The sequence below is a fragment of the Sebastes umbrosus genome, chromosome 4 (assembly GCF_015220745.1).
Source record: "Sebastes umbrosus isolate fSebUmb1 chromosome 4, fSebUmb1.pri, whole genome shotgun sequence".
Classification (NCBI taxonomy): domain Eukaryota; kingdom Metazoa; phylum Chordata; class Actinopteri; order Perciformes; family Sebastidae; genus Sebastes; species Sebastes umbrosus.
This window is the reverse complement of record NC_051272.1, coordinates 6,965,446-6,992,559: the sequence shown is the minus strand read 5'-3', so window position 1 is coordinate 6,992,559 and position 27,114 is coordinate 6,965,446. Positions and strand designations below refer to the sequence as shown.

General features: G+C 38.6%; 2 protein-coding genes and 1 long non-coding RNA gene across 7 annotated transcripts in view; 2 read left to right on the top strand and 1 right to left on the bottom strand.

The window, feature by feature from the left end:
* The window catches only part of LOC119486933 (copine-8-like), an 89,002-nt gene extending 70,853 nt beyond the window's left edge, over positions 1–18,149 (top strand). For 4 of the 5 annotated variants that reach the window (XR_005206614.1, XR_005206615.1, XR_005206616.1 and 1 more), the window contains 2 exons: positions 16,400–16,547; positions 18,015–18,149. Coding sequence is in view for 1 of the 5 variants with exons in the window: in XM_037767494.1 (XP_037623422.1) it covers positions 16,400–16,468 (69 nt within the window). In the remaining 4 variants the exon portion in view is untranslated. Of the gene's footprint in view, positions 1–16,399; positions 17,018–18,014 lie in introns of those variants that run through there. The other variant, XM_037767494.1, reaches the window with a different exon arrangement.
* On the top strand, positions 18,077–26,861 carry cpa4 (carboxypeptidase A4). The gene is made up of 11 exons (XM_037767495.1): positions 18,077–18,209; positions 19,823–19,904; positions 21,226–21,360; positions 21,490–21,588; positions 22,306–22,407; positions 22,550–22,651; positions 23,670–23,780; positions 23,985–24,075; positions 25,084–25,283; positions 26,012–26,096; positions 26,555–26,861. Exons 1-11 carry the CDS (start codon positions 18,145–18,147, stop codon positions 26,740–26,742), a joined length of 1,260 nt encoding a protein of 419 aa, XP_037623423.1. The 5' UTR covers positions 18,077–18,144; the 3' UTR covers positions 26,743–26,861.
* LOC119486935 lies at positions 22,591–26,662 on the bottom strand. The gene is made up of 3 exons (XR_005206618.1): positions 26,537–26,662; positions 25,140–25,280; positions 22,591–22,727 (listed from the first exon to the last, which is right to left on the bottom strand). It is a non-coding gene; the product is annotated as an uncharacterized LOC119486935 (long non-coding RNA).
* Positions 26,862–27,114: the final 253 nt, after the last annotated feature.

The following is a 27,114-nucleotide window of genomic DNA, read 5'->3' as shown; positions in this document are numbered from 1 at the left end:
AAACTCTCACCTCCTGAAGGCTTGAAAGGTGGCTCTGAATACTTCTGGGATGACAGCAGCTTTTCTCAGCTTAGACTCAACACTTACATACTTCCACATTGGCTCACGTCCCTTTTTTGGATTGATTCAAATAGGTCTCTAGGTGTTGTGCTCATTGACAGCTTTTTCCACAGAAAGTGTTTTGTTAAAGTTGTTAAAGTAAAGGTGGGATAGAGAATGGGTAATTTTTCTGTGGCAGAGCCCCCCCCAAAAAAAGACGGCAAGAAAGATTTTCACCAAATTGGCGACGTACAAATCAACACAACTGTATAGATTGTTGTAAGTCGACTTTCAGCATATTTCTTTGTGGCAAAAGTTAAAGAGGGCCCATTATGTTTTTGTGCTTTTTCCCTTTCCTTTATAGTTTTTTGTGCATGTAAAAGGCTTGCAAAGTTACTAAGCCCAAAGTCAACGCCAAAGGGAGTTACATCCCCCCACAGAAACACTGCTCCTTAACTGCCTGAAACGTCTCACTTGAAGTCCCGCCTTTTCTACCATAATGTGGTGATGTCACCGAGTAACACATTAGCATAATACCTTCCTAGCGGCTGATTTGGCACGCCCTCAAATTAAGCTATTTAGAGCTGAGCTGGAGCGGAGTCCGAAGAGTTTGGTTTGGTTGACCAATCACAACAGAGTTAGCCAGCTGACCAATCAGAGCAGACTGGGCTTTTTGAGGGTGGGAGGGTGGGGGGGGGGGGGGGGGGGGGGGGGGGGGGCAGGAGCACAAACAGAGCGTTTCAGACAGAGGGTGAAAAGAGGTGCTGCAGCACAGCCGGTATGAGAAAAGTAAAGCGTTATTTGAACGTTAAAGCATGTAAACATGTTCTAGTAGAAACCCAAAATACAAATATGCACCTGAAAATGAGCATAATAGGTCCTCTTTAAATGCCTCAATCAGCCTCTTACTATGACAATGAGGTCCAACGGGAACACAACATTTACTTTAAATTTGAACTATTTAGAGATATATTTTCAGAGATTTCTGTTTTTTTGTTTTTGACGTGGACAGGGCTCATTAAAATGGGAAAACTTAATGTCACATACCTCCATATACAGTACCAATCACAGTTTAGCACTGTCAGTCAAATCTGATCAAACCACATAGTCTTTTTGAGATTTTAATTGCATAAAGAAGTGAAAAAAAAAGTCAATATAGTCTGATTATCAGGTAAATAGCAACCCCGTTTCATGGCGGAAAGAAAAGTGTAAAAAATTCAAATCTATCCTGCAGCGCAGTCCACTTCTTCTCTGTCATCTAAGCAGTATTTACACCAAAATATGGTTGAACACAGCCTCCGTTTGTTGTTGTTTGGCTGCAGAAATGTTATATGGGCGTTTTTTAATCACCATTGGAATCCATTGTAACTGTCCTTTGAAAAAAGACCAAACTACAAACTTTCCAGAGCCTACAGGTAGTGAGCATTTGATATTCAAAACCTAGTTGTTCGGGGGGAGTATTCCTTTAAAAATGGGTGAATACTCAAACCCAAAACAGGTAATTGCACTGCCACTTTTAGCCAAGTTTTGTGGTGAAACTCAAATGCAACCTTGCTGCTGTTTTTCCCGTTAATGTGTACATGAAAACTTAACATGTGACTTTAAGCAAAGCACAAAACATTTCCTATCAGAGAAGCTACAGCCACCGTACGTATCCAGAGGCCCCTTTTAACTCATGTACATGTGTGAAGAACAGCGTTTATACATTTGACTCTGTGTACTACAAACTGTAGATCCTATCTGTACTTTTTAGGGCCCTATTCAGTCAAGGAACAAATGTAAGAGACGGTTTACAACATTTTTCTAAACTTGCGCCTCAAAATCATCTTATTCTTCTTGGCTGATGATGCTTAATTAAAATGTCTACTTATAAACTGCTTGTAAAACATTTTTCTTAGACATTTATACACTGTACAAATTTTTGCCTTTTTTGTGTATTGGTCAATATACTATATATGTAATGCTGCTTCTTTACTGCTGATATAAGTATTACATTTTATACTGAGGCCTGTAATCATATTTAAATCATGACTAACAGGCCTTATTCATGTTTATACATAAGTTATTCATATTTAAATCATGAACGACAGGCCTGTATTTTTTATAAACAAATGGTTGGATGATAATGTTTAAAAAGTAGACCTGGTGATCAAGTACACTCCGTAGCAACATTTATCTGCCAAATTTGACATATTGTTAAAGGGATAGTTTGGATTTATTGAATTAGGGTTGTCTGAGATATCCTAGTTTGGAGAAGCAGACAGGAGTACCAGCACAGGTACTGCTGTGGACTGGGGCAGCAGCAAATCGTTTTTTAAACACCTATAAGTGTATGCTATATTTAGAATATTTTCACCTTTCCGTCAGACAGCCCTTTCCGACAAGGAACTGGAGCCGTTACATCCATTAATGCTCTCTTCAAAGCCACCAGACTCCATTGACAAAAACAGTAATTTTACCTCACAGAATGTGTGGGTTGCTGATCTACCGCTGCTTAGATCGGTTAGTTTGTTTGTGTTATTGTGTGACTTTGGTGAATCTGAACTAACCTTTTAAAACACCAAAGTCACAAAATGACACAAACAAACCAACCGATCGAGGCAGCGGAAGACCAGCAACCCCCCGTGTTCTGCAAGGTAAAATGACTGTTTTTCTCAAAGGAGTCTGGTGGCTTTGAAGAGAGCATAGCTCCCCGTCTGAAAAAGCTGTCTGATGGCAAGGTAAAGCTGTAAAAATATTCTAAATACACTTAACCTGATACAGATTTTTTTAGGTAGGCCTTTTTTTAAGTGGCTAAAATACATTAAGCTGCTGTTCCTGTCCACAGCAGTGCATTGCTTAGCTTCCATGCCGGTACTTCTGCCTGTTTCTCCTAACTTAGGGCGTGCCAACCGGCATCTACTGTCGGTAATACACTGACTATGGTACCTCATACAACCCCACTTCAAAAAACTATCCCTTTTAAGTGTAGCGTCTCATTGTTGGCCGAGACTCATTCCAGTAAAGCTGGTTATTCAGTTTGACTGAATAGGGTCCCTCAGTGTGGGGACAGGTGGTCTGGTAGATTTTGTACTCTTCTGTATTGTTGTTTAATGGCGGGGTATGACAGCGGGGATGTCGAATTGCACAATGTAGCACTGGTGTCACGTCTGGTATTGGACTGGAGCAACACCAGACTGAACCAGACTGAACCAGATCAGGCAGGAACAGTCTTTTTATATGTAAATATATATATATATATATATATATATATTTATATATATATATATATTCTGTATATACTGTGTGTATGTTTTCTGGAGAGTTGATTTGCAGCGAACTGCCGGGACTCTGTGACTCACCTCCTGAAACACAAGGGGCACGGCCTTTCATTTATTTATCACGACACAATGTTAACTTCATCTCCCACCCACACTCTCGTATACACAGTACATCCAGTACATGTATTAGTATATGAAACATGCATGACACTTACATAACAAAGCCAGGGTTGAGTGAAGATTGAGGGTGTCTTGCTTGTTTTCTCAGAGAAACAGTGGTTTCAGAGACGTAGTGTTTATCTCAGTATTAACACCTTTAAACGCAGAGTTTCTCTGCCGTTATATCCATTAATGCTCTCTTCAAAGCCACCAGACTCCATTGCCAAAAACAGTAATTTTACCTCGCAGAACATGGGGGTTGCTGATCTACCACTGCTTATATCGGTTAGTTTGTTATTGTCTTATTTTGCTGTGTAGAGCTAGTCAATGCTAATACTATAGGTATGATAAACAGAATGAATACTGAGACTGTTATTTTGTTCCAGCATCACATGTTTGTACTTTCAAACAGTATATTTTCATCACTTCTAACATTACAAGAGTAACGTAAAACAAATATGCCAGGTCCTCATGATAAATGCTAACCGATGTGTTTAGGCAGGCATGTCACTATCTTGAGTAACATTGGTTGGAGTTACTGGAGTGTAAATTCCCCAAACATAATCTTGGAACCCCAAAGCTACAACAAGTGTAAGCATTTCTTACACTTTTGTTCTCCTTTTGGTTTTAAGCAATCGCTGTTTGGGGGGGGGGGGGGGATTTAGTAAACTGTTAATTCATTTTTAATTTGATAAAATGTGTTAAACAATTATAAATAGATCAGCCCCACAAGGGTTTGAGAAAATCAGATGACTACAAAGCTACATCATTCGACTGCATGACTACCATATTATTCTATGACGTGCAGTATAGATGTGACAGCATGTAGATCTTTGCTTTGGCACGCATGGATTTGTCCTCAGGACGAGGAAATGAAATGCATGTTTGCACAGGAACCCAGCGGAGTTGGAAGTCTTAACGTGAACCAATGGTTTTGTGACGTGCAGCCGGAATGTGTGAAATCACTGTTCCTCTGAGATTGCGTCGGTGTAGGAGTGACAATCAAAAGCATTTTATGTGTAGGAGACAACAAGGCGAGAAAAAAAACAACCCAACAACAACCCTGTGCTTCTGGTGGACTAACAAGCTTTAATGAAGTAGGCTTACACCTCGCTGCCTCCCACCGCTCATCGCTGCATCCGTGTCACTCTGCCAAGTGGCGGTGCCGTGTCAGCATGCCAGGCCATATGAACGCCCACGTAATCTTCACACATTCAACATGAAAGTTGTTTACTGTACCTTATAATATTAACAGAGTGGTTTAATTGAATGCTCGTGATGAATATCCTGTTTTATTCTGATGTTTTTTTTAATAGCATGCATTAAGTTTGCATGTGTTGATTTTTTTTTTTTTCTAACAGAAATGCATCCATGGGTTTAAAAACAATTTGTAATATGACATCTTTACGTGTTATTTCTGAGTATTTTAGACAACTTTTTTGCCTTAAAAATATCACTGGTCAATCTTGGAATTGTGCAATGCCTTCAGATGTTTCTTTTAAAGACTGATTCTTTTGTTTTTTCACGCACAGCCACTCATCAGACATCATCTCATAGCATTGTTCTCTCAGACCCAGTGGCTGAAGTGATGTGAATAAGAGGGGGAATGATTCCAACGGAGAGAAAAAACAAAACAAAATTGGGCTGTCTCGCTCTCAGCAAAGAGTCAGAATCATTCAGCTGAGAATAACGTTGCCCAGCCTCATACAGCCATGTTTAAAGTTACTGCAGATCATAAACTGAAACACCCAAATTCATTAATCCATTTTTCACCAGCCCTCTAAACAGTGATTCATGGCTTTTGCATGATGCTTGTGATTACACTAATCAAAAAATGATTTGTCCACTGATACATAATGTGTACTTAAAATCAGTTATTGAGGTTAATTTTATTGTAAGACAGCACAGGTTTTACTGTTCTAATAGGAAATATGGAACGCCACTAAAGATTGATTTAAAAATGACTATTTCTGTAAGAACTGAAGTCTTTCAATAAATATTCATATCAAACCTTTTTTTTTGTGTTGTATTGGTAGATCACGTGATCCTGAGAATGTCACGACACTACAGAATATAGAAAATTAAAACTATTATGGGCCAATAAGGAAATATCTGGGTGCATGTTCATCTGATTGGTGGCCATGTTGTATTTTCTCTTTTTACAGACGCTCTCCATGTTGATAGGCACCTGTCCTGATTGAATATGCCAGTAAATTCTGTTCAAACAGCGCCAGCACACTGGAATAGATGTACTTCACACCATTGCACCTTTAAAGTGAGCATTGCAAGATCTAATATGTTAAAACATGGTGACAGGCTGTCCTATTCCAAACACTCCTCCAAATGTGGCTGAGAAATGCTTGAATTTTGAGGACAAAATCAGTGTCGTCTTTCGCAGCCTCATATAAGGCTGGTTTTTATTTTATTATTTTTCTTACCGTCAACAAATACCATGAAAAAATGAACAATGGGGCTGTTTTCAAAATCACATACTAACATAACTATTCCTAGTAAGTATGATGTAAAACTGAGATGCAGTGCGTTCCAACTGCATAATATGTTGATCTCACCTCTTCATTGTTTTAGGGGAACTTTGTGGTCATGAGCTTGGAAACATTTGAATTGCGTCAACAAGGATTGCTTCAGTGCTGCGTTAAGCGGTAACAACGAGGCACCTGGGAGCTAAACTTTTTAGCAAATAGCAATTTACAAAAATGCAATGTTCAATGTGATGATGAATTGTTACACTTAGAAAACAGAGTAATTTGTCCTCCATCTATCTTTTGTTTAAACATCTCTTTATTGAATTTTAAAATTATACAAAGTCACCATATACTGTAATATAGAAATTATAAAACTGCCCTCCAGAAGTGACACTAGAGGGGGCGCTTAGTACAACTGAACACTGAATAAGACATTTTTAGATCAAAATGTTACAATTAACTTTCATGAACTGAAAGCCTGTGAAAGGGTTAAAGTTGTAAGAAGAAAACGCGGACACCACCCAGACCGGACAACGCCGTGGTAGCTTAAGCATCCCCTGCTTTATGGTTTATTTGACTCTCAATGGGACCATAATTTACTAAATGAACATCATGCTGTATTGAAGAAGACTTGAAACTGGCGATTGAGACCATAAACTCATGTTTACAATGTATACTGAGGTAATAAATCAAGTGAGAAGTAGGCTCATTTTCTCATAGACTTCTATACAATCAGACTTCTTTTTGCAACCAGAGGAGTCGCCCCCTGCTGGCTGTTAGAAAGAATGCAAGTTTAAGGCACTTAAGCATTGGCTTCATTTTCAGACCCGAGGTTGCTCACTGGGTTTTATACAAAAAATTACGGTCAGAGGATCTGGTTCAACTAATATGTTGTAGGCTTCACTTAGGGATTTATAAACTGAACCCCAAAATGCAAAGAGTCAGAGCGCAACATGTCAAAACCACGCCCACCGGAGGGGAAAAACAATCGGTGTCACAATATGCAACCATGGGCTGAAACGCTAACGAAATGCCTGTAGCTAGCTGAAAAACATCAGCTTTCAGCATGTCAAAGGATTATTTCAGCACCCTATGTCCAGGGTGTAGTTGACAATGATGATGGGATGGGACGAGTTAGCTGTTAAAACTTGCAAACATAAAACTGCATAGCTTTCTGATTTATCCACACTCCACTAAAACACAAGTTGCATACTGTCGAAATGCTTCAGCTTAACTTACAGAAATATAGTTAGCCTAAAACTGATTGCTGCACATGTCGGCATACTGAGTTCTTTACCTTGTTATATATAATTTTTCTGTTGTTTGCTAGCAAAGGTACAAAAAAAGTGACAAAGAGAATCCTTCATGCAATACAAAGGGAACTCTCTATGGAGAGCGTTGAATTGTTTTCCCCTCTGGTGGGGGGCGGGACTTAATTGCGCTCTGTCTCTAAGCAGACAAGGGCATGACCAAAAAAGTGTCCGGCGCTGATTTACATTTATTTGTCTTCCGTTTTTAATCACAGCACAAGTATTCAACCATTGGCTGTGCTTATAAATGTCAGCACAGATCAGGTCAAAGTTCAACAAATTTGACACCCCTGCACCTTTGCACACAATAATGGGGCCAGAAAAAAGCTATTTTATACAATAATTTGAATACAGCTTTCAGGTCCTCTGAAACACAAACCTTCTCTAACTGCGTCCTGAATCGTTGTATGTTCAATCATCTAAATCTTTAGTATAAGTCCACTAGTGCACTTAATGCATTTAGGCTGATTTGAATAACAGGAAGGCATCATTTGATTACCTGGAGAGAACAACAACATGCAGATTTCATTTTTTGAGTATTTCTTATTAGTGAAAACTTTGTATCTACACAATCTCAGTGTTTTAGGAGCTAATAAAAACAGGCTTGCATTTATACTCCCATGGATTTTCTAGTCTATCCAAAGGTTTTTTTTAAAAAAGGGGTTTGGGTTTATGAAGTTTTCACATGACAAGTGGGGGTCACATACTGACAGTGTCTCACATCGAGCCATCTGGAGCTGACGGTTGAAGGACTCCTCAAAAGCCCTTTCACTTTTTACATTATATGACACTGACATTCTTTGTACAGTCACATTTTATGGCATCTCTGCTTCCTTATTTAATACCGTTTGGAGCATCAAGAGAGTAAAAAAGAAAGCAAGTACGTGGCTTTTGTAGAACAGAAACAACAGGACATCATGGCACCATCTGCTTCATGGTGCAGGAAATCAGACCTCCAAAAATAATTGGTTTGTTCACAAAAGCATCACATGTGAATCTTTTGTTTTGTGTGTCATCATACTTTATTTATTCAGCTGCCCAGCCAGTCACAGATGCAGAGGCAAAGTGTTGTGTGAGCGTAGTAGCCTCCTGTCTTTATAAATACACGGTCCAATGTTTCTCCCTTAAATTTAAGGCATTTCTGCTTTATTGTCTGGCACAGTTGTTACACGCTTTCAGAATAGCAACAAAACAATCGGTTGATGCTGTTGGGAAGTGATCTGACATGCTAACAACGTGGGCTGCTTTGTAACAAGTGACAGTGTGCTAATTACAGCCAGTAGACTTTTCTCTCTTCCTCGTTCCAGTCCTGTCCAAGATTTTAATGAGCGCTCATTGCTATCTGCTCTGTGTTTATCTGCATATGACTTTTAACTTCATGTTGAGTTATTATGTTATTATGATTCGCCTCCCACTTGAAGCTATAATCAGAAATTTGAATTAGCACTCTAAGCACACACACACACACCAAAAACATGGTAGGTTAATGTTGTATCGCAAAATCTGTTGTATTTGCTGCAAGGGATGCTAAAATGGCATTGTGACAATATGCTTTGTTTGTGTAGCACCTTTTGATAAAAATAGAACATACATTAATAGAAAATATGCTTTTCTATGTTAGTAAAATAAAAAAAAACAATGACATAAGCAACATTAAAACAGCTGCAAAACAATAAATAAAATGTGCATACAGTGAATACAGAAATTAGCTATGTAAAAGGTCATCTCACAATAAAAGAAAGAAAGACATTTTTACTAGGCAGCGCTGATTAAATAGGAATCAATATTCTGTAATTGTAATTCCTATTTCTGGCCTCAAATGTTTTCAGAAACATCTTATAGTGTACTGTTTAGCTGTAAAGTGAGAAAGTTTGTGACCAAATACCAATCATCGCCGCCAGCCGCAGCACAGCCAATAGGAACGCTCTCTCTCTGAAATGACCTGTGATTGGTCAAAGTCTCCAGTCACGGGCTAGATTTTTTAACGCCTGAAAACAGAGCCATGAGGAGGAGCAGAAGTCTAGTTTTATCTCAGAACACTTGAATTACAATATGCTGAAAGGTTATTATGGAATTTTTGCCCAATGAGGCCAAAAATATTTTTGCCTTCTGAAACTTTGATCTAACCATGTCTTTGTGGGAGGAAGTCAGAAAACCCACTCTAACACGGGGGTTTGAACCTGCAACCCTCTTGCTCTGAAGCAACTGTGCTACTACCACTGCACCACTGTGCTGCCCAGACTTGATCTAATTTTCTTCTCATTTTAGGTGTTCCGTAGTTGATAAAACACGACTGGATTAATGTGTTTACAGTCAATGATCAGGACCTCTGTCTTGTCAGAAATAGATTTTCAAACGTTATGGCGCATCCAGTCTTTTGCATCATCTAAGCAGCTATGCAGTGTAAAAGCCCCGCCTTTCCACCAGAGGACAACATGTCAGTGTTACGTTTTGCCTCGCTGAGGCGTGAATATTACACGTGTGTATGAAGGTGCAGTACCAGCAGGGGGCAACAAAATCACTCAATTAGGTTTATGCAACATAACCACTTATATAGGTTTAGGAAAAATGTCATGGTGTACCTTAAAATAAGTACGTAAACAAAGTAAAATGCGTACAGAAGCAATGTAACATCTGTACGGAAAACACATCACAAACATCACAAACGTAACTTAAAAAGCACCGGTCTTTGGACCCATCCTTATTGCACGTTTTTGTCTCGTGCATTGTCGTGTCATTCATACACCTTTTTGTGCAACCGGGCTGTGCAGTGAAGCCCACTTGTTAAGGTCCGTATTTGATTGAGAGATATAACTCTGTATCGTCTGCATAGCTACAGTATGAAAAGAGATGTAGTAGTAGCGGATGATAGGTAAGTGTCGTCAAGTGTAGCATGCAGAGAGGAAATAGGTCCCAGAATCGTTCCTTGTAGTTCTCCATGTTGTATATAACCTGTTAGTTTGTAATTTGAAGTGTTGGTATCCGTATTTCTCTTAACTTTGCACCACTGTTAGCCCTTGCTTTTCTGTCTTTAGGCTAAGCTAATCATCTCCTGCCTCTAGCATTATCATTAACGGAGCAATATAGAGAGTATTGGTATTGATCTTCTCATCTAACTCTCAGCAACAAAGGGAATAAGCATATTTCCCAAACGCCCAACTATTCCTTTAATAAGAACGGTGTGATCGATGGTATCAAAGGTCAAACAAAAGTAACACAAGCAGTAAAAGTAAATCTATGCAATCAAACCATCTGCACATAAAAGCAGGTCTATAAAATTGGCTTTTTTGAAGAGGATACTTTCTTAACTAATCTAATTTAATCTCACAATGACGCAAACTTGTGAAACTAAATAAAGGCAGAAATGATCTTTCAGAGCTGTAGCTTCTTATAAAACAGATCAGTTATTTTTTTTATAGCTCCACCAGACACAGCTTCATGTTATCTGACCTAAAAAACAGTCTTTTTAATGTGCACCTCTCAGGGAATCACACGTCCCAGCTTTTCTCACTACAGGGACTCCTTGCATTGAGCACTGAGACTCTAAAGCAATAAAGCAGACTTGAACAAGCTCAGCATGAATGTAATATCACTTGAGCCGATATGGGGAGCTACTTGAGTCTCCAAGCTGCCGTTTCGGCCAGTTTTATTTCCCTTGGTCCCCCTTACAAGCTCATCAACTGCGAGATGCCTGCACGCCGAAATAGGCGGCGATGAGTAATGGAATAAGGAATAGTGTGTAAAATTTTGATGACATGCACCTCAAAAAGCCCACAGCCAGCACACAAACATACACCAACCCTGCAGAAAGCAGCGTCTGTCCACTCCACTCAGAGAGTACAGGGATGGGAACATTCTGGCAAGTACAAGGCAAAGTCTTAGGATGAATATGAAACGTCTCCCCTGCTATTCTTAGCAGTGGACGGGAGGGTGTTGCTAAATATAACCGGATCGTTTTGTGCTATTTTTACACAAGCTGAGGCCTTCCTGGGCTGTTCTGGTCTTTTCTTAGACCATTACGTAATAAATACATCTCAAGGCATGAGGCAATAATGCAGACTCAGACCCAGAATTAATTATTCCATCATATCCAATCATGTGTTATGACAAAAAAAAGGGATAAGAGACGGATTTAGAAATGTTTGATGCAGTATGTGTTGAAGGGGATTTCTGTGAAGCAGTTTGGCAAAACAAGACTGATGTTTGCTGGAATCTTGACAGGGTTAAACAGCCCAAAGGACAGTTTGTCAGCTCGCTGTGAGCTCGGATGGTTGACAGGGAGGGAAAGGTAATGAGTTAGTCTCCAGGGAGACATGTCATCTTGAGTATGCAGAAGTAACAATATTAAAGAGGAGAAATGCAGATTTTCACCATTAAAATATGTGCCTTGGGATGGTAAACATTCACTGCTCATTCTCATGTAGTGAAATACACGCCTGTCCGGTCTCTGCAGCTGTGATGTCGCGCAGATGTACGGCTCCATCAAGACTCGATCGGCAAACATGGAGAATGCAAATGTGACAACGCCATGGAGGATTTTCTAGAGACGTGGTTCTGTCTCAGAGCTTATATAATCTTTATACAGATCAGTGTAAATGCCTGAATGCATATTTTTAACAAAGTCAATGTGAATGGGAAATACTGTCAACATAGCAGCATGATAGGAAAAAGGGAATTTTGAGTTTTCAAAGGTTTGCTGATGTTTACAAATATTCGGTCTGCTTTTTTAAGCACTTAAGTCTTTTAAATAAAATATTAAATCATGTTTTTTATGTTAACAAGGAATCAAATGACTCTGTACTGTGAAAAGAGTCACTAGTAGAGTTTTGCACAGGCCTAAAACTTAGAACCAAACCCGGCTCCTTTCACACCTGACCCAACCAGTGGGCTATATAACTCCGTGTCTGAAAAGTGAAGCCAATGCTGAAGTGCCTTAAACTGTCATTCTTTCTAACAGCCAGCAGGGGGCGACTCCTCTGGTTGCAAAAAGAAGTCTGATTGTATAGAAGTCTATGAGAAAATGAGCCTACTTCTCTCTTGATTTATTACCTCAGTAAACATTGTAAACATGAGTTTATGGTCTCAATCGCCAGTTTCAAGTCTTCTTCAATACAGCATGATGTTCATTTAGTAAATTATGGTCCCATTTAGAGTCAAATAGACCATAAAGCAGGGGATGCTTTAGGGCGTGGCTACCTTGTGATTGACAGGTCACTACCACGGCGTTGTCCGGTCTGGGAGTTGTCCGTGTTTTCATCTTACAACCTAAACCCTTTCACAGTGTGTTTTCAGCTCAATGTTAATTATAACCCTTTAGGTACTTAGCTCCACCCTCTCATGTCACTTCTGGTTACAAATAACCAAGATGGCTACAGCCAAAATGCCGAACTCGAGGGCTTCAAAACCGTAGTTCACAAACTACGTCCACTTCTACGTCTACGTCCACTTCTTATATACAGTCTATGGACCCAGCCCTAATATTAACATTGAATCAATTAACTCTTTGTAAGTTTGTAATGTTAGTACTGCCGGACCAACTGAGAATCAAAACCCAACGTTTCACCTCTACACAGCTTTTAGCCTCTTTTAGCCTCTCTGAGCTCAATGTTTGGTTCACAGACTGTACGGTTGAGTCTCACTGTTCTCACCTATACCCCCATATAAAACCTTAGACAACTGTTCATAGCAAACAACCTCAACAATTAGGCTACCTTCCCAGCACCAAACAGCAGAGCGACAAAAGGCCTAAAAGTAAACGAGTGGAGAAGAAGGTAAAGAGGTCGACATTTGCCTCAGCAGTTGGAGGACCAAAACAGAGCTAAAAAACGTATTTGTGTTGATAACTGGCTAAACATAAATGTGACAAGCACTTATATAATGTTTACAATGTGTAACAGCAATCTAAAATATCAACATCCTGTATCAAAGAATCAAAGAGCATTTTTCTGGTCTCAACAGCATCAGCCAATATTTAGTATTCAATACAAGAGGCAGGTGATAGCATTTGTGAATTAAATAGATCAGAAAGTTCAGCCGTTTGTCACGATGCATTTTAAATCAGACGAGAGAGAGAGAAACTGTCACTTCCTCGCTCTCACCCTGCTCTCATTATGTCTTGTTCAAACCCGCTGTTGAAAGTAATTCTCAGGATGAAGGAAAGTTGGTGCATCAAACAATTAAAGTCATAAAAAAGGAGCACATTGAGAATCATAGGCTGTTATCTAACTGTAATTGAATCAGAGGAAAGTTTGTTTTGTTTTCCTTACAAAAGGAAATCACAGGTGACTCTCCTCGCATCTGTCATCTGACCACCAGACTGGACAGACGGAGGAATGAGTGAGACGTGCTCAAGTGACCAACGTACAAGCGTGGCTGCTCACAAACTCACATCACACATCGGAAATCTTCTTTTTTCTCTCTCGTACGGCATCTTTTATAGACAGAAAATATAAAAAATACGCATCAAAAAGGCCGATTGTGTTGTGTAAAAGGCTTTGTAACATCTAAGCATACATGCTATGTGCAAAATGAGATGAACAAGTGAGCAGTAAATGATTAATGTTCAATTTACTGGTGGGCCCTCTGAAATATTGAGAGAGAGCTCAGCCATGAAATGCAATGTAAATGGATCTATTTATAGAGTAGCAGAGGAAGTCATGTGGAACAAGCTAGTCGGGGGTGCCTTGTTCATATAGCTTTTAGAGGCGAGTGACAGGGGAGGAAAAACACCCACATTTGCATGTTAAGCCACTTTTCATGGCGACATTAAACTTTTAGACACACACTGCAGGAATCGCAATAAATAATTTCCACATTGAGAAAGATGGAAAGCCCCAGCTCAACTCCCACGTTCCCTTTTTCTTTCCCACTTTGTCTCGTGGGATTGTTTGGGAGTGAAAAGGAAGGGGAAGTGACATGTTAAAACCCTCTTTTTATTAATTCTGAGAGCAGTGTGAGGGTTTGGCGGGGTGTCACAGCAGCTGATGGGAGCAGGGAGGCTGTGTGATGCACATTCTGATATCAGCCAGCGGATATCAGCATGAATAAGTTAACACAAAACCCCCAAATCCTCTGCTAACAGTCACAAAATATGATTGTGTTTGCACCACTGGGGGTGGACTGTAGATCCTCTCCCTTTTATTACATGATCAAGCATGAGGAGTTGGTGTAATGGTGACTTATTTGTAACATGGTTAATACATATTACAAGAATGGCACATTTTTCTTGGGCGCTTCCCACATAATCAGCTGTGCTGCTCATCCCACAAATGCATGATCCTTACAAGTTGGACACCATTGTGAAGGTAAATAAACAGGCTTTTCAATGATGTAAAATATAATGCCAATTAGCATTGTAAAAACAGAGAAATAATCCACCAAACACAAGTTTCCGTACTTTTTTACCCCAGTATATATATACACTACATATATGCAGTTGACTGGGTGTTCAAGTGCAGTATGCTGTGTTTGAAATTGTAGTGACTGATCTATAGCTGATTTGTCAAGTCTGTAATAATAATTATAATAACTATTGAATAGGGGCCTCATCAGTTGTAATATGTTTATATTCACAATGGGGTAAGAATGGGAAGATATGAAATAACGGATAAACCTGGTAGAGAATTCATTTCTTAGGAACGTTTTTTGAGTTTTTGTATTATTTTTGTGTTTCTGCTGCTTAGAAAGCCATTTACAGCTGCCCCAATCAGATACAAACTGCACAAAGATAGGTTTATTATACCCCCGCGACAACGTAGTCGGGGGTATATAGCGCTCCGCGTGTCCGTCCTTCCGTTCGTCCTTCCGTCCGTTCGCGTGTCACACTTTCGTTTCCGGAGCAGAACCCGTAAACTATTTCACTTAGGAACTGCAAATGTGGTATGATGGTTGACAGTGTGGTCTAGTTGGGCCTTTTGGGGTCCAGGGTGCCCAAAATTTCTAAACTTCTGGCCACCCTGGACTTGAGGAAGGGGAGCTAATAACAAGCTAGATTGTGCTCAATACACTAATTCCATTAGTTCCAAAAGGGCAAAACCTTTGGCCCTACTTTAGTAGGGGTCAAGCAATGAGCGGCGGTATGTGAGCCATGCTCACTTTTGCCTTGTTCTGATAAGAAATGTTTTTATTGTTGTTTTTCATGTAATATCATTTTAAAGCTTGATTTGTGCTCTTTGTGCCAGAACTACCACGAGCACATCAGATCAATATGAAGTTACTTATAAGGGCATTTGCAGAGGCATTCAGAATTTGCCCCATCGCGGCATTAGAGGTCAAAGGTTAAATTCTGTTGACCTCAGTGTTATAAAAATGTGACTGGTAGATAGATTATATTCTAAGCTTTACAAAGATATATGACTTGATGATATTCTGTGTGGGTTACCCTAGCTTATACTGGATTTATGTGTAAAATGGTGTAAAAACATGGACATATTTTAATGATGGAGGGATGAGAAATGCCGTGATAGCACATAGAAAGCTACCATTGCTGCAATGCTATCATGCATTTTCAAACATTAGGGACATCGACCTTTAAAAATTGGCACGACAGACACATTTTGGGGGTCAGCCTCATGGACTTAAAAGAAACATACTTTTGAGCTGTAATTGAATTTAATATTATCATATATATATATATATATATAGGGCTGCAACTACAGGGAGTATTTTCATTAACGATTAATGTGCTAAATTATTATTTTCTCGATTACCCGTTTGAAATGTCCATCACAATTTCCCATGGTGATGTTTTTAAACGTCTTGTTTTGTCCGACCAACAGTCCAAAACTGTAAGATATTCAGTTTGCTATGATATAAAACAGAGAAAAGAAGAAAAATACACACATTTGACATAAAAAAAAAACTCACTGGGTGATCAATAATTTAAGATTCAGGGTAATTCCATCCATTCTTAATATGATGTCACTCTCTCTAGCTATAAATGGTGTGTATTATTACTGTGTTTGCACTGCCATCTACTGGCTACTGTGCCCACATGCAAGTGTTTCTTGAATCTCAGGGTGATTTACTTCATATTCACAAAAAGGTATGTGGCCACCTGAACATTATACCTACAGTATATGTGATTTGTCTCAGTCCAAAATTATCCAAAACTCTGCTGCTGTAACAGCCTCCACTCTCCTGGTTTCAGGCTTTCCACCAGATGTTGGAACCTGCCTGCAGGGATTTGCTCCCATTCAACCACAAGAGCCATCGGTGAGGTCCAACTGATGTTGGATGATCAGGTCTGACTCACAGTCGGCATTCCAGTTCATCCCAACGTGCTGGATGGGGTTGAGGTCAGGGCTCTGAAGAAGGCCAGTCAAGTTCTTGTTGTAATTTGTAATCCCTTACACCACTCGTTACTGGGGGAAGTAATAAAACCCCTCTGTGGATCAGCTGGAAAATGCATCGTCACAAAGCTGAAAACAGGGCTGTTTTTCTGAGCTCATGAAAAGTTGACTTTTTAGAGATACGCGATTCTCACAGGACAGAGACACTATGTAAGATATGATGATCTGATAGAATATGATGCATTGTTGTAGATTAAACTACCCAACAGTATATAGAAGAAGTTTAAAAAACATCCACAGCAGTAAAATGTAACGTGCACATTAATGCAGCAGTAATATTAATCCAGAAACATCAGATATAGTAAAACTGACCGGAAACATTTTGGAAGAATGAGTACTTTTCATACTTTAAGTATGTTTTGCTGATAATACTTACATACTTTTAACCTTTTGAATGCAGGACTTTTACTTGTAGTGGAGTATTTTCAGAGTCTAGTAGTAGTACTTTTACTTAAAGGTGAATACCACCCAAATGAACATGAGCTGCTCTCTCTCAAAACCAGAAACCAGAGACTTAAGTCTCTTTAGACTTGAGACTTTATTGTCCCACAAGGGGAAATTATTTTTCACAGCACTGTTCTTGTCAGACACCAATACATACAACAGCACACAGTAACACAGTAACAGTAACAGCAACGGCAATACAACAGTGACAACAATAGAAAATGACGGACAGCAGCACACACTGGCGCCTATTGAGCAACGCCTGTTGTTTCTATGACTGCCGGTATCAGGCTATTCCCAAAGCGAGCCCTGTTGCACCTCAGTGTTCTGTACCAGTGCCTGGAGCGGGGCATTATGGTAAGGTGGTGATTGAGTGGGTGTGTGATGTCCTGTGCTATTGAGATTGCAATGCGTGCAATGGCTTTGTTGTTGAGTTTTGTGAGGCTGGGTGTGGGGAGACCAATTATCCTGGCAGCAGTGTTGGTTATGCGTGTCAAACTTGTCTGGGGCTGCTCCATAGACAATGAATGGGAGACTGATTTTATGGACTCACAGAATCTTTTTTTTCTTTTTTTTATACCCAAATGAGCTTTATTCTATCGCGGTTTTGTCAGTTGTGAAACAGGAAATGTTCCCATATACTCAGAACATCCCCCTGTGTGCTCTCAGTGTCATCTAGAACGTCTCTCATTGTCTATGGAGCAGCTCCAGGCATTATACCCAATTTTGGATTTGGGAGAGAGTTTTTCATGTTTGCTAATATTTAGTTGGATTGTCTTAGACCAAAGGAATAACATGTATGAGTTCCTCTTTAAGTAAAGGATGTGAATATTTCTTCCACCACTGGTAACTCGTTCATTAAAGTAAAGGAAGAATCAAGGGAAACGACCACTATCTGCAGCTGGGCCCTGGACAAATAAAACAAAGCTTATTCTGCAAGTCTGCCACTCAAAATAACTTTTTTTCCAGACAGGAGAGCAGTGTGATTATCAGCCGAGTGATGTAACTCTCATGTACGGGAACAGACCACCTGTCACCTGGCGGTATTAAAGAGACCCGACGCTCTCGTGGCCCCTCAACAGTCGGACATACAGACGAGATGAGAGGCCTCTGTCTGCTGCTGGTGCTCGTGGCTGCGGCCAACGCTGAGAGGCTCTTCATTGGGTGAGTTCATCTGTGCAACACTGCAAGAAGAGATATTCACTGTGCTTTTAATCTGTTCATTCATAGCTTTGTGTTTGGTGTGACTAACACAGAAGTCATTCAAATTCTTATTTATTTATTTTTTTTTTTGGAATAGTTCACCTTTTCTTACTCATGTCTTGCGCATCCCATCCTCTTCCTTTGACAGATATATTTCATATAAATATATATTTGTTTTGCATTATTACATTACATATTTTTGATTCTTGACTTGTGCAGTGCTTGTTCTTTTTGCATTTTCTTTTATCTTTATTTATTGTGTTCATTATGCACGAAAACACTTGAAAACCTTCTTGCAATAAACCTGTTTCTGATTTAAGAATACCAATATGCAGTGCTTGAAGTGGAAAAAATAGAAGTGCCAGTACTCTCTTCTCTCTTATTCACATGTTGCCGTGTGTATCGGCCGGTATCAGCAATCTCCTGCCACTTATTCCTATTTATTCATAATTTCTTTAAGCATGTTAATACTGTTTCAGTCATAACCAGCTGTTAATTTATTGCTATATTATTATACCTGGGCTATTCATCTTCTATAGTAGGCCTATAATACTCCAATAATAGTTCAACTGGAACATTATAGGGCTAAGGTGGTGTGTTTGTATATTTACCATAGTGTTAATAGTTAAAGTGCTTTCCTGTGTTATTTTTAGCCTATGGTAGGGTATCATTCAGGTTTTAGGAGCAAACTATGCAATTTTTACATCATTTTTGACCATTATTATTACAAGTTAAATGATTATTTTATTATTTACACATCACAGCCTTCGTCTGAACATTTAATAAACATTTAATTTAATTCTTCTGGAAATGTTTGCCCTAAAAGAGCAGATTCAGAAAACTTTTAAATAATGTTTCATTAATTATATTTGTTCACAAATTAAAAAAAAAGTTATGACAAACAGTTCACTAATTATTTTACAAAAAGGACGTGAAGATTGTATTGATGAATTACAGCACCCTCGTAAATAAACCTAAATGTGCTACGATGCAGAATGTGAACTTTGCAGCTGCTTCAAATTCGAAATTAAATGAAAAAATACGGTTAAGGTGAACACAGTAAAAAGGATGTTTCTGGAATTATAAAGCACATTTTCTCACAAAAATTAAACAACCATCATGCCAGAATAAACTTCATTTGGACAATAAAAGCAATTTCAGAGTCCATTAATTCAGCCATTTATTTTAGGAAAAGAACAAGATGTCTTTGTTATTAAATAAACGTATTTAGAGACTTGATTATGTGTTTTTTTTTTCCTCCCTTGGATGCCTCATAATCAGCATGTCAAATAACTATCCAAGTTTAAAAAGCATATTTGTATTCAATGGGCAGAAAATGACTGGGCCTTTTGTTTAGAGAAAGATCAAATCATAATTAACGGAGTGGGAGTCGTAGGTCTGGGTACTAGCCGTTCTGCATGATTAATTGCTTTTTTATATTGTAAGCAGCGATATTAAATCTTCCTTTAATGCTGAACGCACTGTATAATAGATGGCCTTGATTAAGAGCATCAAGTCAAAACATAAAATGTAAATAATGATGCTCAGACTCTGAAATTATTGTCTCCTTTCAGAGATCAGGTCATCAGGGTCAATGTGGAGTCTGAGGAGCAGATCCAGCTTCTGCAGGCTCTGGAGACTCAAGAGGAGTGGGAGGTACACACACACACACACACACACACAGATTGGGTATACAATTCAAACGCCTACGTACCTCAAGTTTTCTCAGCTGCTTGTGCCAAACAGTTTCTCATGAACTTCCCAGAAGTGCAAAATGCAAATCGAGTTCCACTTGAAATAATCCATTTGAGAGTTTCTGTGGGTTGAAGGTTAGCGGAGTCACAAACTCTCCGAGGCCCGGCTCATGTTTTATGCTGCATCCTTTAATACAGAAAATACATCCAGAGATTAACCTTTCCTCTTATTTAATTCTATTCATTAAATAATTGCTGCCCCTCTAAGATGTAAATTAATGCAGATTTAGAAGCAAACAAATTCAATAAATAAATGTCAACAACAGATTCTAATTTGAATAAAATGTTTATTTTAGTTAAAAAAAACGTCTGCAATATCTCAAAATGGATTTTGGAGATTTGGAGTTCCATGTTAAAGATTATGCATAAAATGAGCAAGTTTAAAGCAATAACACTCTACAACACCTCACCTCTGTCTAACAGAGAACTCTCAGCTTTATAGTTTCTGCCACCACTGATGGCAGAGGCCATGCAAGGTGCCAACTTTGCCCATCAGGATCTAATCTAAATACTCATTCACACACCGATGGCTATACCTTCGGGAGCAATTTGGGGTTAAGTGTCTTGCTCACATCGACATGTGACCCGGAGCAGCCAGGGATCAAACCACCGACCTTCCGATTGGTGGACGACCTGCTCTACCTGCTCTAAGCCAAATTATGAAATTTCTGCATTCAAAGACGGTTTCCAATCGAATTTGAGATGAAGAAAAAAGTTTTTAAAAAGTAGAGAATTGTTATTCAGAGCCAGGACAAGTACATTCAGTTCTCAAAGAATCCTTAATCCTGTACGCTTATAAAATAATCTAGTTTAAAAAAAATTCTCTTTAGCTCACACCAAGATGACGGTCCAAAAACTTTAAAAGCACTCTCACCAAAAAAGGTCAGGACATTAGTCAGGACATTTTATTACATTATTGGCAAAGTTATTACCTAGACGATTGGGTTTTATTATATTTTCAATCAGGTGAAGTGCAAATTTTATTACATTGTCAGGAAATTATTACATAAGGGATAAGTACGGATACAGATGTGGTTAAAAACTAAATAATGCACGGTGGTTCAATGGCTTTGTAAGTTAACAATAAACATCAGTTTTAATAAAGGGCACCTGAAACTGAAGTGTTGTTCGTGCTTGCTGGATCTATTTGAGGATATGACTGAGAAAATAATAGTCCAATAAATCCAGACCGTGATTTCTCATGATTACCTGTCTCATCCCAGCTGGACTTCTGGCTCCACCCGGTCTCCACTGAGCTCCCTGTCGACATCCGAATTCCCCTCTCCAGCGTGAGCTCTGTGACGGAGTACCTTGATGCCCACAGCATCCCATATTCTGTCATTATAAACAACCTGCAGGTATGTAATCCTCCAAATATAATCTGATAAATGTCCCCTGATTATAGTTAATTTAGTTTGAATGAGATTTTGAGAATGAAACGATGACGATGAAACTGAATTTGAGGTCTCTTGCGTGTTCACATTCAGGAGCTCCTCGATGAGGAGAAGGCTGAGATGGTGGAGAACCAGATGAAGGAGCGCAGCACCAGGAGCTTCAACTTCGGAGCTTATCATCGTCTGGAGACGGTAGGCTTCTTATACAAACACACAAGTTACTCATGAAGAGATATGATTGGTCAAGATCACCACAAACACCTTATTTAACTCATCTGAGTTTCTTATCTAACGTACCAAAATATTGATTGATGACAAGCAGACAAAAGTGCTCACATAATTTAAGTAAAAAAACAATACCACAGTGTAAAAATACTCTCTTACTAAAGTAAAAGTACAAAAGTATTAGCCTGAAAATATACTTTAAGTACCGAATATTTATTATGCAGATTGTCCCGTCTCAGAATAATATACTGTGTATAATATCACTGGAATAATTATTGATGCATTTAATTTGTACTGTACATGTTGTAGCTGGTAAAGGTTGGTCTAAGATTAATTACATTATATACTGCCGGGTAGCTTAATCTATAATAAAATATAATAATTTATTAGTTTATTTATATTTTGTGTTAATAATCTAAATCTACAAAGTAACTAAAGCTTTAAAATAAATGTAGTCGAGTAAAAAGTACGATATTTACCTATGAAATGTTGTGGAGTAAAAGAAGTAGTTCTTTTGGGCCGCCTGCAGTATATTCTAGTGTAAATACAGGCCTTTCTTGAGCTAGTCATTTCATTGTTTATTAGTCAACCTTGTGTAAAGTTGTTACAGTTACTGAAGCATAAAGTATTTCTGTTTAGTATCACACATTTCTACATTTGTGTTGTAACTTGTCTCCCATACAGATCTACAGCTGGATGGACACGCTGGTGGCTCAGTACCCTAAACTGGTCACCAAGCAGGAAATCGGGAAATCATATGAGAACAGGCCCATGTATGTGCTCAAGGTAGGACATGCCTCATTCAAGACAACAGCGTTACATGTGTTTGTACCTGTCTGTACGTGTGTGTGTGTGTCACACCTATTATATTCTATCTTTTCATCCATTTTTATAACAGCATGAAAACTCTGTTGACATTGTGTTATAGTTCAGCACTGGAGGAAACAAGCGTCCTGCCATCTGGATTGACACGGGCATCCACTCCAGAGAATGGGTGTCTCAGGCTACCGGAGTGTGGACGGCCAACAAGGTATAACACGTCGACGAGAGCGGGCGATAAGTTGAACTGAAATGTGTTAGATCTCCTCCAGAGACTATAAAGAAAACTGTCAGGAGAAAAAAAAAAGAAGTCTCAATATGATAAATAGAGCTGAAATGATTCGTTGATTAACAGAAAATTTACATTTTGACAGTTGATTAATTGTTTCATTCGTTTTCCAAACAAAGATGGCAAACTTTTTAACTCTTAAATGTGCTTTTGTTTGGTCAAATTTCATTGTGAATTGAATCTTTGGGTGTTTAATTGTTGATCGGACAAAACAAGGAATCTAAAGACCCCATCTTGGGGTTTTTTTCACTTTCTTTTTCCATTTTACAGTCAAAACCAATTAACTATGGAGGACGGAAAATTACTTAAGTACAGGAATAAATACAGAAATAAATAAATGAAGGTGAAAAAAAATTTAGAAATAGATTTAAGATAAATATTTATGTCTCGTTTAGTTATCAACTTATCAATTTATTTATGAATTTATTCATTTATATATTTATTTCAACTAGTATTTATTTATTATTTTATTTATTTATTTCAGCATTTATTTTAGCATTTATTTTTGTATGTATTTATTTAATTATTTTATTTAATTATTTATTCATTCCTGTATTTATTTATGCATTTATTTATTGATGATAAGACATTTTCTGTCGTCCATAAACAACCACCATTAATCCATACTATAATCAGCAGATTAATAGATAATGAAAATAATCGTTATTTGCAGCCATGATTATAAATATACTTTATAATAATGTGTTAACAAGAAATCAGTACATACATTTTCCCCACATCTACTATTCTTGTTTCTAGACTTGTGTAAATGTGTTAAATGGAGTACTTCCTTTGTTGTAAATCATTTTTTATCCGTCCTCTGTTGTTGCAGACATTGTTAACTCTGGATACCATTTTATCCAGATAAGATAAATTAAAGATTGCTTCTTTTTTTTTTATGTAATTTCTACAAAATAAAAGTATTTTTGTTCTTGCTTAGATTGCCACTGGTTATGGCACCGACGCCTCCCTGACCTCCCTTCTGAACACCATGGACATCTACATGCTGCTCCTCACCAACCCCGACGGCTACGCTTACACCCACTCCAATGTATGTCACTATCATTCAATGGACACATGTTGGACTTGTAAAACTTTGCTCTTGTTTTCTTTGTTGTGTTTACCAAAACACATTATTTTGACATTTTACATGTAGGGTGGATATTTGATAGGCAAAACATGCTTGATATAAACCAGTTTACAGTTTAGATCCTTTAGTTATGTGCTTGACTGACTGATACTGTGTGATTTACAGGATCGTATGTGGCGTAAGACGCGCTCCAGGAACTCCGGCTCCTCCTGCCGTGGCGTCGATCCCAACAGGAACTGGGATGCAGGCTTCGGTGGTCAGTATAGAAACATTCAGTAAATGCTTATCCTGGACTTTCAGTTGTATAACTTTGTTTTTGTACAAGATCAGACGTAGGGAACAACTTGGTCTGAAAACGTGTCTTTAGCAGATACAGATGTAGAAATTACCTGCCACATTAATCAGTACAGTCATTGTTTTGAGGGTATCATATGAATGGCTCACAATCTTTTGTCTTTCATCAACCAGATACATAATTTTTCTGTTGAACAATATTACTAAAATGAGAAACATGTTAAGCCGGATCTGGGTCTGTCCCTGCTGGGGTTTAAGCTGAAAAAGTTTCTGGTGAACCTGCGTGCCGTGAATCTTTTTCTCTGATTTAGAAAACGGAAACCGATGACAAGCATTAAGAATAACTATATAGTAGTTAGCCAATCTTCTCGCTGATGGTCTCGTTTGCTTATGTAAGTCACATAGAGGCATTTCATAATCAGTTAAAAGTTCCTCACAGTAGCTTAAAAAAAAGTCTAATTTTCAGTGATATAAAATGTTTGGGGTGAAACAAAATGTTAGTTTTGGACAAAGCATGTGAATATTAACTCAATATACACCGTTTACCTGGGTGATGCAGTCTAATACAAAAGCTCTACAATTAATCCTACCTTAATGAAGTTTATTTTGGGGTGTTGATTTAACTTTATGGTCATGCCAGAGGCTGTAGTTTGTGGAGCTGTTAAATTATAACGCTTTATTCTGGGGAGTGTTTCCAATATGTTGTCCACCCCATGGTCAGATTAGAATAGGTAGAAATATTAGAAACACTTCTACTACAAACTACTGCCTCTCCCAAATGACCATAAAGTCATTCAAATGCATTAGTTTTACCTGATTGTACTGAATAAACTGGCAGCTGAGTGTATGTATGTAAGATGATGTAGTGTGGATTATGTGAGCCCTCTTCCATTGTATTGAATGTAAGTGTGTAAGTATGTATTGTGTTATGATGTCCACGATGTGTTCTCGTTTCATTTCCTCCCTCCAGGCCCCGGTGCCAGCAGGAACCCCTGCTCCGAATCCTACCACGGCCCCTCGGCTCACTCTGAGATTGAGGTGAAGAACGTGGTGAACCTGATCAAGAGCCACGGCAACTTCAAGTCCTTCATCTCCGTCCATGCCTACTCCCAGCTGCTCATGTACCCCCACGGCTACTCCTGCAGAGACGTGCCCCATCAGCCTGAGCTGGTAAGGAAGGAAAAAAAGAATAAAGAATAAATTGTGAGGAGGCACATGGCAAGTTAAATCTGACAGCTTTTTAGTAGTTCTCACACAGGAGAATCAAAATAGAGAGGAAGCTAAATTTTATTACAACCTGATTTGAGAACGTCTGTCTCTGTTATCCTTCAACAACTTTAATGATTATTAAAAAAAAAAGAAGCAATTTTGACTGCAGACTACTTTAACAGCCTTAGCTGTACAACTTGGGGTTACAATTTCTTATCCAATTAAAGTTTTATTACTGAAAATTCAAATTATTTGCCCCAGGATTGATGAATTGACCGATTATAAACTCATCACTACTACATATGACAAATGAACTCCCTTAACTCAGTCAAGAATCCCCTTTTTCAGCAATACTGCTGCAAGTTTTTATGCATATTAACGCTGAGAAACTGCCTGATGGACCCACAGTCCGCATATGTAACAAAGCCCTCTGAGGCAAATTTGTGTTTTTTGGCTATATAGATAAAATTGGCTTGACTTGTGGATGACTTGAGGATGTTTATAGCCTTGAAAGTTGCTGAGGATGTCTTATTAACCAACCCTTTCCATTTGTTTCTTGGTATTTTTCAAGTGGAAACCTTAGAAAACACTCCCCTGTGGCCTTTTTCTTCTACATGTCTCCTTCTGCAACAGTATTATCTGTGCACTGTACCTAACTACAGTATTGTGCCCTTTATTGTTCCCTATAGGACTCTGTTGGCAGAGCAGCAGTGCAGAAACTCACGTCCCTCTATGGCACCAGATACAAGGTTGGAAGCATCTGCAAAATCATCTGTGAGTAACTTTTTCTTTTCCTTTTTGTCCAAATCACGTCAAAGTTACACACATGACAAACTGCTAAAAATGTTTTGTTGTAATTATGATAAATAATAATGGACTGATACGGCTACAAAAACTGTAGTTAGTAAATGTAGTGGCCACAAGTTAAAAAAGTATACTAATTGTAATTCCTCTAACCTACCAGTAAGATTAATACTACTAATATAGCTGCTATTCCTGATTCTAGCCACTAGTACCGATACATCAGGCAGTATTGGTTTATTATTGTAGATGTATTGGTATCTGTGCCAAAGGCTTGTTTAAAGGCACAATGATTAGGATTTGTCAGTTGCAGTTTGTAAACACAACATTGAAAGTTGTCCCCTCCTGATATTATCAGATTTTTAAAACTCAAATTTTGGTTAATAGAGCTTCTTCTACCATCATGTCCTCACCTCTTCCTCTCCTCTCAGATCAAGCCAGCGGCGGCAGCATTGACTGGTCTTACAACCTGGGCATCAAGTACTCCTTTGCCTTCGAGCTGAGGGATACCGGTCGCTATGGTTTCATCCTGCCAGCCAATCAGATCATCCCCACGGCCTCCGAGACCTGGCTGGCTCTGAAACACATCATGGAGCACGTCCGTGATCATCCTTATTGATCGCCTTGACCTGTGGACAGAGGATGAACTTTAAAATCAATTGACACAGAGAAACTTTCTCATTTTTGACATCTGTCTCAAATATTCACCAATAAAGTCATGAATATTTTGTTCGTCTGCGTTTCAGCACTCCTCTTTTTATTTTTCTTTGTTAAAGTGTTTTACACAAAAGGTCAAACTGTGTGTGAATGGTTTTATTTAGTTGAGAGAAATACTTTATTAGATATTTAACTTGGGTTGTAATTAATTGGCACTTTTCTTTATTTCTAACATATTACTCCATTAAATTATGTTAAAACTAACAATATTTTTAGGTCTAATGGAAGAAGTACTCGGATCTTTTCCTTAAGTAAAAGTAGCAATACCGCAGCA